Genomic DNA, 14,375 nt, shown 5'->3' on the forward strand with positions numbered 1-14,375 from the left:
AAGAAAGTAAAGTTAAAATGTTTTTAAGTAAATAATAATTAGTAGTAGTAGTAGTAGAAAAGTACATAGCATATCTATCTATCTACATATATATAGACAGTTTCGGAGTTATAGGATGCCGAAAAAGTAAAATAAGTGAACTTTAAAAGTTCATAACTCTACTACTATGAGACCTATTGTAGTCGGATCAAGACATCACTGAGGAATTATCCAAATATCCATCTTTCAGAACCTCCGGTACTTGCACAATCATTTTCAGAGACTGTTTGGGAGTGTTTGATCACTCTCCATCTATCTCTAAAAACTTTTCATCATTACTTAGCTTTTTGTATCTGTTTCAAGTTGCACTGTTAATAATTATATACATTTATGGGTTTATAACCAAATGAATCTTACAAAATCGACTAAGAAATTCAAAATTGAAGAAATAGTTTGAGCAGTGTTAGTAACGTCAATTATTTTAAACTTCTTGGATAGCTTGAACTCTTTGTGTTTAGTAAAATATGTAAAATCAAATTGAATAGTTCTATTAGTAGGATATATGATTATGGAATGCCAAATTTGTTGTTTCATTTTTTATAATATTTGTACCTCATTAAAGAATGCCTACACAGTGAAACAATCCATAAACGGAGGTTGATTTTGCAAAAGGAAGGATGTTTTTATCACCATTGCCAATGTGGCTTTTCCCTTGTAGAACTCTAAAACCGCTAGTGTTGAGATGATTGAATAATAATTTTCCATTGAAGATTTCAACGTTGATAATCGTTATAAATCACAGCGTTTACAATTATTTTTCAATGCAGTTTCAATGTATGTGTGCTACATGAAAGACAATATCGATGTTTTATTGACTCGCATATGAGCAACGTGGTAGGTGATTTCTCAGGAACATATCAAACGCATGTTTGACTCGAAGTTGCCATGTATAGAGGCTATGACTGCAGCACGTGAAGGTTTTATGTCACTAATTTATCATAGCTAAATGTGTGTCACTAATTTATCATAGCTAAATCTCAAATTCCAATTATTTCTGTATATTGATGTAACATATCTGTGATATAAATTTAATTTCACTTACGTGTACTTCTCTTGAAGTTTTAACTCTCACATATAACATTGTATTTCGTGTAAATGAAATATTGCTCTACAGAACTAAGCACAATGTTGCTCTTAACTTTAATGCTTAATTTTAATAACCTTTTTATTTGAGGGGTTATTATATGTTTCATTATAGACTTTATTCTTCACTTTAATTATATTTGATCATTTATGATCAGCATGAACAATATTCTATCATTACTAACACGCAACTCACTGCAACGTTTTAAGTTTGGGTTTATTTTAATTGCTTTGAATTCCGTTTATTCTAAAGTGTACATCACGAATATTTCAATAATTTTTTTCTTTATCAGATCTGTTTATACAGGATGTTTCAAAACAACACCGGTAACGCTTGGAACCTACCATAGTTGGGTCAAAACTTCGCTTAGGAACTAGTATGTGCCCTATCCAAATATCCAAATTTCAGAATCCTGCGGTACTTCCGCGACAATTTTTATAGACGTAGTTGGTGAGTACTTCACATTATATGCCCCTAACCAAACTTCCTCTACAAAAAATTATTGCGTGAGTACCTTAGGATTCTGAAACATGTATTTTTTGATAGCGCACATATTAGTTCCTAAGTGAAGTCTTGATCCGATTATGATAGATCTCATAGTTTTGGAGCTTTGAACGTTTAAAGTTCATTTTTGTCATGTTTTCGACAGCCTATAACTCCGAAAGGAAGCGTGCACCCAGATTGGTCTATACGTTTTGTCTTATTTTGGTGTCAGGAATTACCTCCCAATCGTTGTCGGTGTTGTTTTGAAACCCCCTGTATATGTTAATTTAAGCTTGAATACAGGCAACCCAGTGTTACGTGAAATAAATTTCAGGGTGGATTGTTGTCTTCAAACATATTACTACTGATACGTGAAGTTTAAAGCTTTACACTGTGTAAATGTCTATCCCTTTCTCTACCAACGTCCATGTAACAATCTACTTCTAGTGATAATTACTAATTATTTCTCCTTTTATTCATGCGTATTTCAGTAATTTTTTTGATTCGTCTCATTTGAGGAATTATATCTTCGAAACGCAATGAACTTCCTAAGCATCTGTTCTTCAACGAGAGATGTTATACATCAGAAGCATTGACCTAAGAACCTATTTCTTCTAATATCTGAATTGATAAGTTATCTTGGATCTCAAAGAAATGGGTTCTATTTTATTCAAAATAATATGAAAAATATCGATACGTAGATGTAGAAAATTGTCATTGTATTTGAATTAAATACCAAATAATAATTCTTACGTTACGTATGATTATTGTAGTTTACTGACTTACGTAGTATGTCTTTTGAGATACCAGCATTGGAAATATCAACGTAGCAGAGATTGGCAAGCATTGATAGCATTACCATTAAAATAATTAGTTTGTTTTTATGATTGAACCATGTCTTCGTGATCATAATTTCGTAAATTTTAAAGTATTTTTGTACTTTGGTTACAAAATACAGGATGTTTATTTCAAAGCAACATTGCCATAAAATAGGTCTTATGTGTTGCTGCTGAGCAGCATTGCCCTATTATGGTCAAACATGATAAGAATATTTTCAGTAATTAGCAGAAGTTTCGTTGAAATATTTTTCTACAGAGCAAGAAGCCATAAATAAAAATAAAATAAAATAAAATAAAATCTTTCACGGAACGTAGGAGATAAAGCTTCTACAATACTAAATTTGACTGTCCCCTGTTGACGAAGATTAGAAATATCTAAATAAGCGATCCGCAAATCATGTATATGAATATTGTATGAAAGTAATAATGCAATTAAATGATCACTGAAGTAGTAATTCGTGCGGATAACGCAATAGAATGAGATGTTGTTTAAAAGCAACACTGCCAAATAAAGGGTTAAAATACCTAATCAAAAGGTACCAACAATTGCTGCTGTGATAAACTCAAAATAATGACTTTTCCTGCTATTTTTGTTTTTCAATGTTTAATGTATGTAAAAGAGAACAGAGACAACTACCCTGAACATTCCAGTTATCACTCACATAACACAAGATACAGAAATAATATAATGACAGTGTATTATAATTATACCAAAACACAGAAGAGTTTTATTGACACGTCCGTAAAATTATTCAACTCTCTCCCTAAAGAACTAAGAGATGCCGAAGTGGGTACTATTAAAAGTAAACTTAAATCACTCTTATTAGATAATCCAATATATGATATAGACGAGTTATACGAAATTACAAAATAGTTAAAGTGGAAAATAACATAGCATTGAAGAACTATGAGAAAAATGAATTGATATGTATATTAGTTATCTATTGTATTGTGTTGAAATCGTTATTCTTTGTATTGTATTGTATTGGAATCACAATCGAGAATTTATATATATATATATATATATATATATATATATATATATATATATATATATATATATATATATATATATATATATATATCAGAATATGTAGTGCAGTTATATCTAGGTGTAGGACCACACTCCATATATTTTAATTTCTGAAATTTCTGATGCTTTTGTAAATATTCTGTATGCATATATATGATTTGGATGTATGTATAAAGATACATATAGGCTATATGTATCTGTATACATATACATGATTTGGATGCCCTCTGAAGTTTCTGCAATAAAGACGATATGAATATGAATAAACAAAAATAGTAAACTGTATACTACTTGTTTTGAAGACCATACACAAATCGGTTTCTGTAGTTTGACCTAATTTTTGTAAAGTACAAACACTTTTTTTTTATTTATTCAAGCTTGGGGAAAGTAACGCATATGTATCATAGAAAAGGACCCATACTTTTGCTCCTAGAAATCACTTGATCGCATGGAAAGAACATGATAAGATGATTGATTAAACATTCTTAATGAATTTATATTTAGTGTCCTGGATTAAATTTTCGGTTCTTCAAGTATCATTATTCTAGGCAGGGGCGGCTTTAGGATTTTAATTTTGGGTAGAACCGCTCTCTCGCTTATGGACACATATACACATTTGATTGATTAATGACAGTAGGAAATTACTTTTACAGTAGTGGTTGATGCTATTTGTTAAATAATTGTCTACCATTAATTTAAATAGTGTAAAATATATTTACTCTTTATTGTAACTTTTATTGTTTATATATTTGTCAAAATTTTTGGGTAGGCCCGTGCCTACCCGGCCTATCTGCTAAAGCCACTACTGATCCTAGGATTATTTCTTCAGGAAACAGAGTTCTATTAGGTTCTAAACTAAATTGACTCTACTATGAACTAAAACTATACAATATTTTGTAAAATAAAATTATAAAACTTATTTATTTATATTATTATTTCTAATTCGTTTTCTCTTCGTTTCTTATTATAGTACATTAAATGTTATATTCATTTTTTTATTTACTACATTCTACATACAAATCTTACTGTAGTGCCTATTTATAAGTGTTTCCTTAGAATATTTTGGTTTCCATGACGTTTTACATGATGAAAATGCTAATATTGCTTTTTAACCTACAGCAAGTTTCAGTACAAAACCTATTCTCTAGTCTGAAGACTATCTACCTATATATATGGCAAACGTATGGCTAGAGAGGGAGAAAATCGAACACGTTAAGATGTTCTCGTATTTAGGAAATCTAATATTCTCGTACAGAAGTGAAAAGGACCTAAGTTCAAGAATATCTGTAGCGCAGGCTAAATAAGGATTCAATATGAGAAAAGGACTTCTAACATCAAGAAATGTGTCATTGGACGTCGGAAAACGATTTATTAAGACTCTGGTATCAAGCGTGGCGCTTTACGTGGACATTGATCATAGACGTGGACCATAGACGTGGATCATAGACGTGGATCATAGACGTGGACATTGAGGAAAGCTGAAATATCAAAGCTGGAAGCATTTGAAATAAGGAGTTAGCGTAGAATGCTGCACATATCATGGACCGAAAGGAAAAGGAATGAAGACATACTAACAGAAACTAATGAAGGGCGACAGATCATGAAGATAATAGGAAAAAGAAGAAACAGCATGCATGGCCATTTCATTCGGCACTCTGATTGGATCACCGTGCTGATAGAGGGAAAAAGACAGAAGAAAAGCCAGGAAGAGGAAGATTAAAGTACAATATCTAGATACGGTTACGAAGAAGAGACCTTATCAAAGTATAAAACAGCTCTCCCAAGGGAGAGAAAAGTTTTAATATTTTCATGTTGCCCACCAACCTATGGTTGAAGATATAAAGAAGAAGAAGATATATATATATTAATTACTGCTAATGGTGATCATGCCAATTGGCATCAATACTAATTACTATTAGTATTAATATGTACTACTACTAATTATATTACTTACATTCACAGTCTGGTTCTTTTTCTTTGCCTTTCTTCAACTTAAGACTACGTCTTTTGAAGGAACCTGTAGCCCCTGCTGTACCCCTTCGTAGCAGAAAAGGTCGAGGAGGTGGCATTCGTCTGCCTTTTTTGTCATCTGCCTGAGCTTCTTCTCCCTAAGACATTTATTAAGAAGGTTACTTTTCAAATTCAGTTACTTTCAGAGCATAATATTTTGTGTAAGGCCCATTGAACATTGAATAACAATGCTAATACATATACTGATTTTTTTTTAAATTAAGATCTTTAGTTACAGAACATAAGTAGCACGTTTCTTCAACTTTCTATTTGAATTTTCCATTTACCAAAGCCAACTGAGAATAAACACCATATTGGAAGTAACTGTCCTATTATAGTATTTAAATAAAACATCATATAGCCTCACCAGAACGTACATAAATGAAAAACAACAAAATAAATGAATTGAAAAAGTATTACATCACTAACATTGAAAATTTGTTCCCTTTTTTTCTGCTGGAAAACAGAACATAAAATCAGGAGTGTGAGTTTCATTACTTTTTCCTTGTATACAATGAAACTCACCAAAGATTCCAACTTTTTTTTTTTTACATAAGATTGTCTCACGTATGATTGTTTGTAGTAATCTAAGATTACTGATCAACTTAAAAGTTTTTGTATTTTTTTTATATATATAATGAAAGATTTTAATGGCATGTACGTTCAGAGGTTAATCTAAAACTTCTGAATTTTCTTCTTTTCTCTCTCCACTCCCTTCTCATTCAAAAATACCATTACAAGTTTATGAGGAAAGTATTGCAATTTTCAGCAGTTTTGAAGTTATTATTAACACTGTTGCTTTCTCTCTTCTATCCAGCTTTTCCTTTTCTTTTAACGTTCATTTATATAAAGGATCCGATTGAAAAAGAATGAAATCTTTGAGTTTTACGTCCCATGGTTATGCCTGCTAGGCTAATGGAGACGGTGATAATGAGAAATGAATGAAATGGTGGAATGAACAAAGTGGGAGGAAACGGGAGAACCTCGAGAAAACCCAAGCATACGTTGTTTGTACACCACAAAATTCATTCGGCGCGAGCTGAGATCGAACCAGGGACCCCATGCACCAGAGATGAATGCTCTACCACGGAGCCACCGCAACCCTAGGAGCCGATTGAACATTGAGTCTTCGCATCTTTGCGATCGAAGAGCAAGGGAAAATTTTTATTCTTGGTTTACGATTTTACTTTCCGTTGATTTAAATATGCTGATGTTAGTCGCATCTTAAATAATATTTAATGCCGTTTGTCGCAAACTGATCGCAAATATTTTGTTACAATGACACAAATTAATATTTAATTAGATCTCAAGAATATCACAAATAACATTAACAACCTACATAAGCAATATTACCTGTGCAGTAACGGTTGTATTGCTGCTTCCCTCAGATTCATTATCTGGTTCATGCAAAACAAAGCTGATTTTTCTCTCCCCTTGCACACCTGGAAAATTAATAATATTTTGAAGAGAAACCAATTCAATTCATTTTAATAAAATTCTCCTGCTACTCCTTAGACAAGAAAATGTATAAGCTGTAAACTTTAGTATTAAAAGCCTATTGCATATTTGCTAACACACTACTGCCTATTAGAGCTAAAATAGAAGTACAACGAGTTTGTGAAGGTTTGATACATTTTTACAGTCGTGAAATTAATCGCTATTCACCCATTCATTCGTCTTTGTCCATCTTTAGTATAGATAGTGATTTCAATGGCTACAGTATAATGGATTCATTAGTTAAACAGCAAAAATATACGTGTGCAATTATTCAGAAAAGGAAATAGCATATTTTAGATATAGACTAAATATTATTTTGCTTTCTCGAAATATTTTTTTTTTCATAAAACATCAATTCATGCATTGGTCTTTCAAATACTCAATAACAGAATAGCTTTCCGTTACTATTTTTTTTTAAAAAGTTTTAATTAAGTTTACAAATGTTTTTAATGCATTATAACCACACAACAAACCTGTTATTCAATCTTGTGCTGTTATATATTTATATATTAGTAGCGGTGTATGAAGAAAAAACTTCAGTTCCAAATTGAATGTGACTATGTGACTCTTAATGTCTTGAACCACCTGACCGATCTCGATCAAATTTTTGAAGTAGATGCAGTTCTGGTCTGGGAATGATTTTAGCTATTCACTTTGATGGTAGAACTTAGGGGAGGGGACGGGAGGAGGGTAAATATATGAAAATGAATAAAACTTAATAACTCTTGAACCACCCAACCGATCTCGATCAAACTTTCAACATAGATAAGGTTTTGACCTGAGATGTTTTCATCATTTAACTTTGACGGCAGAATGTAGGGGAGGGGAAGTGGGATATATATGTAAAAAAAATCCAACATACATGATATTCGGACCTGGGGTAATTTCTATCATTTAACTTTGACGATGCAACGTAGGGGAGGGAAAGGAGGAGATGATCAAATTTTCAACCACCTGGCCGATCTCGATCAAATTTTCATCCACCTAGATGAAGTTCGAATCTGAGATAGTTTTTGTCATATCACTTTGACGTTTAACTTAAGGGAGGAAGAGAAACATTTGAAAGGAGGGGAAGAAACATTTGAAAATGATTGAAAATGACGGATATTAGTGTCGAATCTATAGTTTTTGGGGTCGCTGAGATGAACAGTGACACTTCTGCTTTTGGGGTCGCTGAGATGAACAATGATACTTCCGATGCCGTGCTCCGCAACATGGGGAGGGGAGAGGGATATATAAAAATCAACGAAAATGACCAATATCAAAGAGCGCTTTTTAATAGTAAAAACGGAACATATTACTATTTTCCGTTAATTTAACCCGCGAAATCGGGGTGCGTCTTAGATTCGAGGACGTCTTAAATTCGAGTAATTATCGAGAAATTCTTAATTAAATATATTATTAACGTGTTATTAAAACTACTTTGCTAGCCATAACTATTTTTAATTTTGTACCATATTCAATCATTTAGGTGCGGGTTTCCTGTATATATATATATATATATATATATATGGGGTTTAAGAAATATATTTACTTTTTGCCTTATATTATTGTTATAGGCATTCGGAACCTGAGTAAATGCAATATTATATTTAAAAAATAATTTTGTTAAAATAGTCTGTACTTGTAAAAAAAAATGCTACCTATGTAATATACTTAGTTTTCGAGAAAAGTAAAAAGTAGATAACTTTTGATTTTTCTGCATTTATATGGAAACAGAATATTTTGTGCATCTGCTTATTCGTTTTCATAGAGATAATTTCTGTACTATTAAATTTAGTTATATTTTAATTCTGGCAAAGTAGTTCAATTTTAAAAAAAATAAAAAATCACGAAAACATAATAAGTTCTTAATCTCTAAGAATTGAATCTCATCTCGATATACTTATTAATGTACAGTAGAAACGTATTTTGGATCTAAAATAGATCTCTAAGGAACAACATAGCGTGCGAAAACTATCTATTTTTGCTAAATCAGTTAAAAATTAGGAAAGTTATTCAAGTGGTACTCCTTAATATAATCTTGTTTTAGTTTCCTGAACGAAATTTCGTAATAAGCAGTATGAAGGCCTTGGGGAAATTAACAAGTGAACAGCTTGTTGATTGGTAATTAACCGATAAAAAAGTACTTACTATGGAAACAAATAATACAGTTTTCATGATTTGATGTTTTTGAATTTGTGTTAAAGATAGAAAATCAACTTTAGATTCAGACGAAGTTGTTTAAGTGTGCTTATATTACATTTTCATCAACTTAGGGGAAACTGAAAGAAAAAGGATTGGACAGTAAGTTTGTAATTTATTGTAGCTACTTCCTTTGTGTAAACAAATTACTTTTGCTATTTTTAATGTAGATGCAAATACACTTGACTCAAGTGATTACTTAAAAAATACGACAACTAATTAGGAGTTAAGTAATAAAATAGCATAGTAATATTCTAAAAGTTAAAAAATAATAATAGCATTATACGAAAGCATAATAAAATGTAAACTAAGTGATTACATCCTATAGTCCATGTGGTCTAAATTGCTGGGCACCGACCTCAAGAGTGAAGATATGTGGCGACTGGGACACTGTTTAGCATAATGGTTTGCGCACCGACACGGGAAACTGAAGATTCGTTGAAGTTACACTTACATAAGATTCTAACTCTTTGAATATCATTGAATTGACACTTATAGAGGAAGGATTTTAACTCTTTAAATTTACACATATAGAGGATTCCAACGCTTTGAATTTTATTGAATTGACACTTATAGAGGATTCTAAATCTTTGAATTTAACTGAATTTCCTGGAGTATAAGCTTACTCTATATTTAAGTGAGGACGTTCATTTATGATGTGTGTAAGTTGTTTGTTAACAACTATAAACAGTGTTGGCTGCTTAAAGAAGAAGAAGAATAGTTTGTAGTTTTTAGTAATATGTGTCAGTTGTTAGTTCTCAGGTCGGAAATTGGATGAAAGTGTCATGAGTGATATATTTGTCGTTAAAGTGTAATGTTTGTCATTAAATATAGTAAATAAATACAGAGATAACATATATATAGTTTTTAACTAGGATCAACAGAAATTGACACTTACAGAGGATTTCACTCTTTGACACCTATAGAGGATTCTAAATCCTTGAATTTTGAACACATATTTATAGAAGATATGATTTGAGACAAAAGTAGTTTGTTTCCTGTATTTATCACATAACTTTAGCTTGTTTTATACATTATGGTGTATTTATTTTTTTCAAAGAAATTGCAATTAGAATATATTTATTTCGTATAGTACAGTCAATATTTTTAAGTTTCATTTCACAAATTAATATGACACAATAAATATCAAATTTAGATCATCTCTAATATCTTCTAAGATCCGTCAATTATAGTCACTTACCTCCTTCCCGTTCTCCTGCAATTGACTGTAAGCTTTGAGCTGATGTTTGAGAGTGGCCCATTGATGAAAGGGCCATACTCCAACGACGATTGGCTTCTCGGCTACACGTCCACGGAACAGGTTTTTCTCTTGTAGAAAGCCGAGTTGATTTCGGCAAAGTCTGATAGGTTTCCCTGAGAAATGCTGTAATTTCAAACAGCAAAATACAAGCAACCATTCGTAGAGCTATAGGGCATTCTGAGCCATACAAATTAACGCTTGCTAAAAAAGATTTAAGAAAAATCGTAAAAATGATTGTTAGTTACATATAAATTAAAAATTTATTATGAAATTACAGCATTGTTATTCAATAGTAATTATCAATAAGAATATCAATGGTTCAGTTATAGAGTGCTCATTTCTGGCAGGAAAGGTACCTAGTTCGATCTAAGATTATATAAGATTTATACTGTCCGTGAGTTTTCTCTGAATTTCCGCGTATCCCGTATTTTTATTCTATCACTTCTTTCACCGCATTAATTTCAATTTATTATTCGTCTTCTATGGCCTACAAAGCGTAATCGAGGAAAGTTAAACTTATAGGATTAATTTAATTTAGTATAAGTAAATTATATAACATGGATAATAATCTGATTTTAAGCTTCCATGCCTAATAAATACGAAACACTCTATAAGGAATTGCATCCATTATGATATAGAATAGAATAGAATATTTTATTGTCATTAGGTCTGTATGCAGACAATAGACAACGCCAAATGAAGATATACTGCAAATTCCTTTTTCACCTATACAATATACGTTTACCTTCCTCAAACTCCTTAACATTACAATGGAGTACAGCAACTAACCAATCATATACTTTATTTTTAAATTGAGTTATCGGTAAATTTTGCGTGCGTATTGGTAACCTCTTCATGAATTTTATACCTTGTATTGTATAGATATTTCTGATTTTTTTATAGTCTACTATACAATATATCAACTTGTTTAGCAGATCTTATATTATATGAGTGAATAACTTGTCTACGCTGCTAAACCCTTATATATATATACACACACAACAGTCATAATTTTAAACTTACAGAACAGTTTACAATGTTCTTCATATGATAAAGTTCAGATATGACAGTTGTTCTCGATAAAATTTCTATTTCATAACACATAGAGGAAATGAAAATTAATGTCTCTAAAATTTATTTACGGCGAATTGAAGTGAATCATTTAGAAAATAGAAATGTTATTTGAAAAATTTAGTGTACACTGTGCTTCAATCTGATACATAAAGTTTTGCAGAAAAGTGACAGTAATAATCAAGGTTAATATAAAATCTTTAGTTAACATCAAACTTATGTTGATGTTATCACATTATTAGCAACTATTCGCTATTATCTCAATTCCCTGGTTATACAGTAGCCTTAACGTTGCTTTTAAATAGGTAATAGAAATAAGAAATCCAACTGCAATGCAACTTGTGTTAACATCAAACTTGTCTTAAAAGTTATCATATTACTAGTTTTTTATTACCTCAAGTTCCTGCTTTTACAGTGTCCCTATCTTTTCTTTTAAACTTATGATGGAAAATCGCCAGTTAGTCCACATACAAAGGTATTATATACTACAAAACAAAACAAATAATAGCATAATTCCTAGCTGTCATATCTAATAAAAGAAAGTATCACACGGAAACCTAGTCTATTCAAAGAAATGTTAAAATACAACTATAAAGCATAGTGAATTTAACGAAGTAACTTACCAACAAATAACGTTAGTTACAAACCTATTATGTGTAATAGTATTTTTTTGCATCATGTAGAAAACAACTTTTGCTTGAAATGATGTTAAAGAGTTGTTATGGAAATCAAAACCGAATAAAAAATGCATAAACTAACAAGTATCATTAAGAAAGCATGAAATTGTTGAAACATTGTGCAGGATTCATTTAAAACATGTTTTCTGTGTTGGATAGAATAACTATTTTCGCATTAGAAAGAAAGAAATAGATAAGATAAATAATTTCCAACTTATTAAAATGCATTAGAGTACAAACAACTTTTTGGGGGTGACACGGTGGCTCAGTGGTAAAGCGCTTACTTCTGGTGCATGGAACCCCTGGTTTGATTCCTGGTCAAGGAAGTTTATGGTAGATAACATTGTTCCCGTGGGTTTTCTTGGGTACTCCCGTTTCCTCCCAGATTCTCATTCCACTAATTCTTCCATCATCATCATTCAATTGCCTTAATCATCTATCTCCCTCACCCTAAAGGATATAATCATGGGATGTTAAACTGAAAGAAAGAATTCGTAAGTCATGGTAATTTCATAATCGGATAGGAAATTCTACTAGGTTATATTTTTAAGTAAAAAATTGAAAGAAAAATCTGAAATCTTTGAGTTTTATGTCCCAGGGTTATATCGGTTAGGCTAAAGGAGACGGTGATGATGAGTAATGAATGTAATGGTGGAATGAAGAAAGTAGGAAGAAACAGGAGAACCCCGAGAAAACCCATGCACACGGTGTTTGTCCCACCATCACTTGGCGGGGGCTGGGATCGAACCCGGGGCCCTAAGCACCAGAGGTGAACGCTCTACCACTGAGCCACCGCGGCCCTAAAAATTGAAAGAGTTCGAAGTCCATTCGAATTCATGTTTCAAATTAAAGTTTGTCTTGGTTTTCCATAATAATGTCAACTCAATTTAGAATGATCCATTAAACAGAAATATTCGTTCTTTGTTCTTTTACTTTGACTGAAGTTCAATAGAAGTTATACACAGTTTAATTTTCAACTCGGTGGTTTAGGAGGCAAATGCTGATTTTTTATGATTTATGATTATGATTTTTTTGACAATATTCTTTGTAAATTATTTCGCAGAGCTTCAAATTGTTGATGCCATGGCCACTAACTACGAAGAAAGCGTAGACAGGGGCCACCTGCTAGCTCCTGTAAATTATTGAGTTTTCATATTGTTGATTATACAACAATTACTGCAATTTAGAAGTTTGGCGCCCTTGGTTAGGAAGAGAAGAGGAAAATTAAATTTTAATTATATTTTACGTAATTCTACGTACATATCCAACTTGTACTTAGTAAATATATAAGAAAATACATTAAATACCAAATTTGTTTCATGGTAATCACCTTCATCTAAAAAATCTTCTTCCTCATCATCCATAAGAAGTTCCTTCTGTCTGTTTTCTTCTGTAACCATTGAAACTACGTTACTTACATGTTGTTTATCTTCCTCCATCATTTCCTCTAATCTTGCACCAAGCGCCTATAATATTTAGAGATAAAAACTTTTATACACTTCAGTCAAACAATACTTAAAATTTTCATTAAGGTTTCAACACTATAGTCCGCCTCACAAGAATTGGCGTGTGGCCTCAACCAATAAGCTCACAGTGCGCTATTACTAAACCTTCAGGGAGGAATCTAATCATTCATAATTGTCCACAAATATGAACAAAATCAATTATGAATAATCAGATTCCTCCCTGAAGGCTTAGTAACAGCACACTGCGGGCTTATTAGCTGACGCCACACGCCAATTCGGGTGACGCGGACTATAATATGCAACTGCTTCCTTTTCTAGCAAGTAAACATGATCGATAGATTGATAGGAAATATGTAAATTTTTTGAACTGTTTCAAAGTGTAACTTCGCAAAATTATGGAAGGAAAACTACAATTAACAGAATAAATAAACTAATATATCTTACAATTGGCACTTGCCTTTTTTGCAACATATACAAAAATATTTATATTATGAAGTTTTCCATTTGATGTCTAATCTAACTAAGCTCCTGACTATGGCAATTGCTCTCAATTGTGTTGCGTACATTGATTGCATTATATTGCATAGATTTTTACGTATTATTCAAATGCATACACGTATATATTTATCCGCGCATTGTATGATATATCTCAAACGATTAATGGAGGTTAATGTAATCTACTTTATAAACCAAATTAACCTTAGGTCTTATAATCCACATTTGCATATTAG

General features: G+C 31.7%; 1 protein-coding gene across 1 annotated transcript in view; it reads right to left on the bottom strand.

Moving 5' to 3' along the window:
• The window catches only part of unc80 (unc80, NALCN channel complex subunit), a gene marked incomplete in the record, with an annotated part of 366,946 nt that overhangs the window by 120,369 nt on the left and 232,202 nt on the right, over positions 1 to 14,375 (bottom strand). The window contains 4 exon segments of the mRNA XM_081749034.1: positions 5,433 to 5,586; positions 6,842 to 6,930; positions 10,371 to 10,631; positions 13,509 to 13,644. Coding sequence (XP_081605160.1) covers positions 5,433 to 5,586; positions 6,842 to 6,930; positions 10,371 to 10,631; positions 13,509 to 13,644 — 640 coding nt within the window.

Source organism: Thermobia domestica, chromosome 2 (genome assembly GCF_964235325.1).
Source record: "Thermobia domestica chromosome 2, izTheDome1.hap1.1, whole genome shotgun sequence".
NCBI classification, from domain to species: Eukaryota; Metazoa; Arthropoda; class Insecta; order Zygentoma; family Lepismatidae; genus Thermobia; species Thermobia domestica.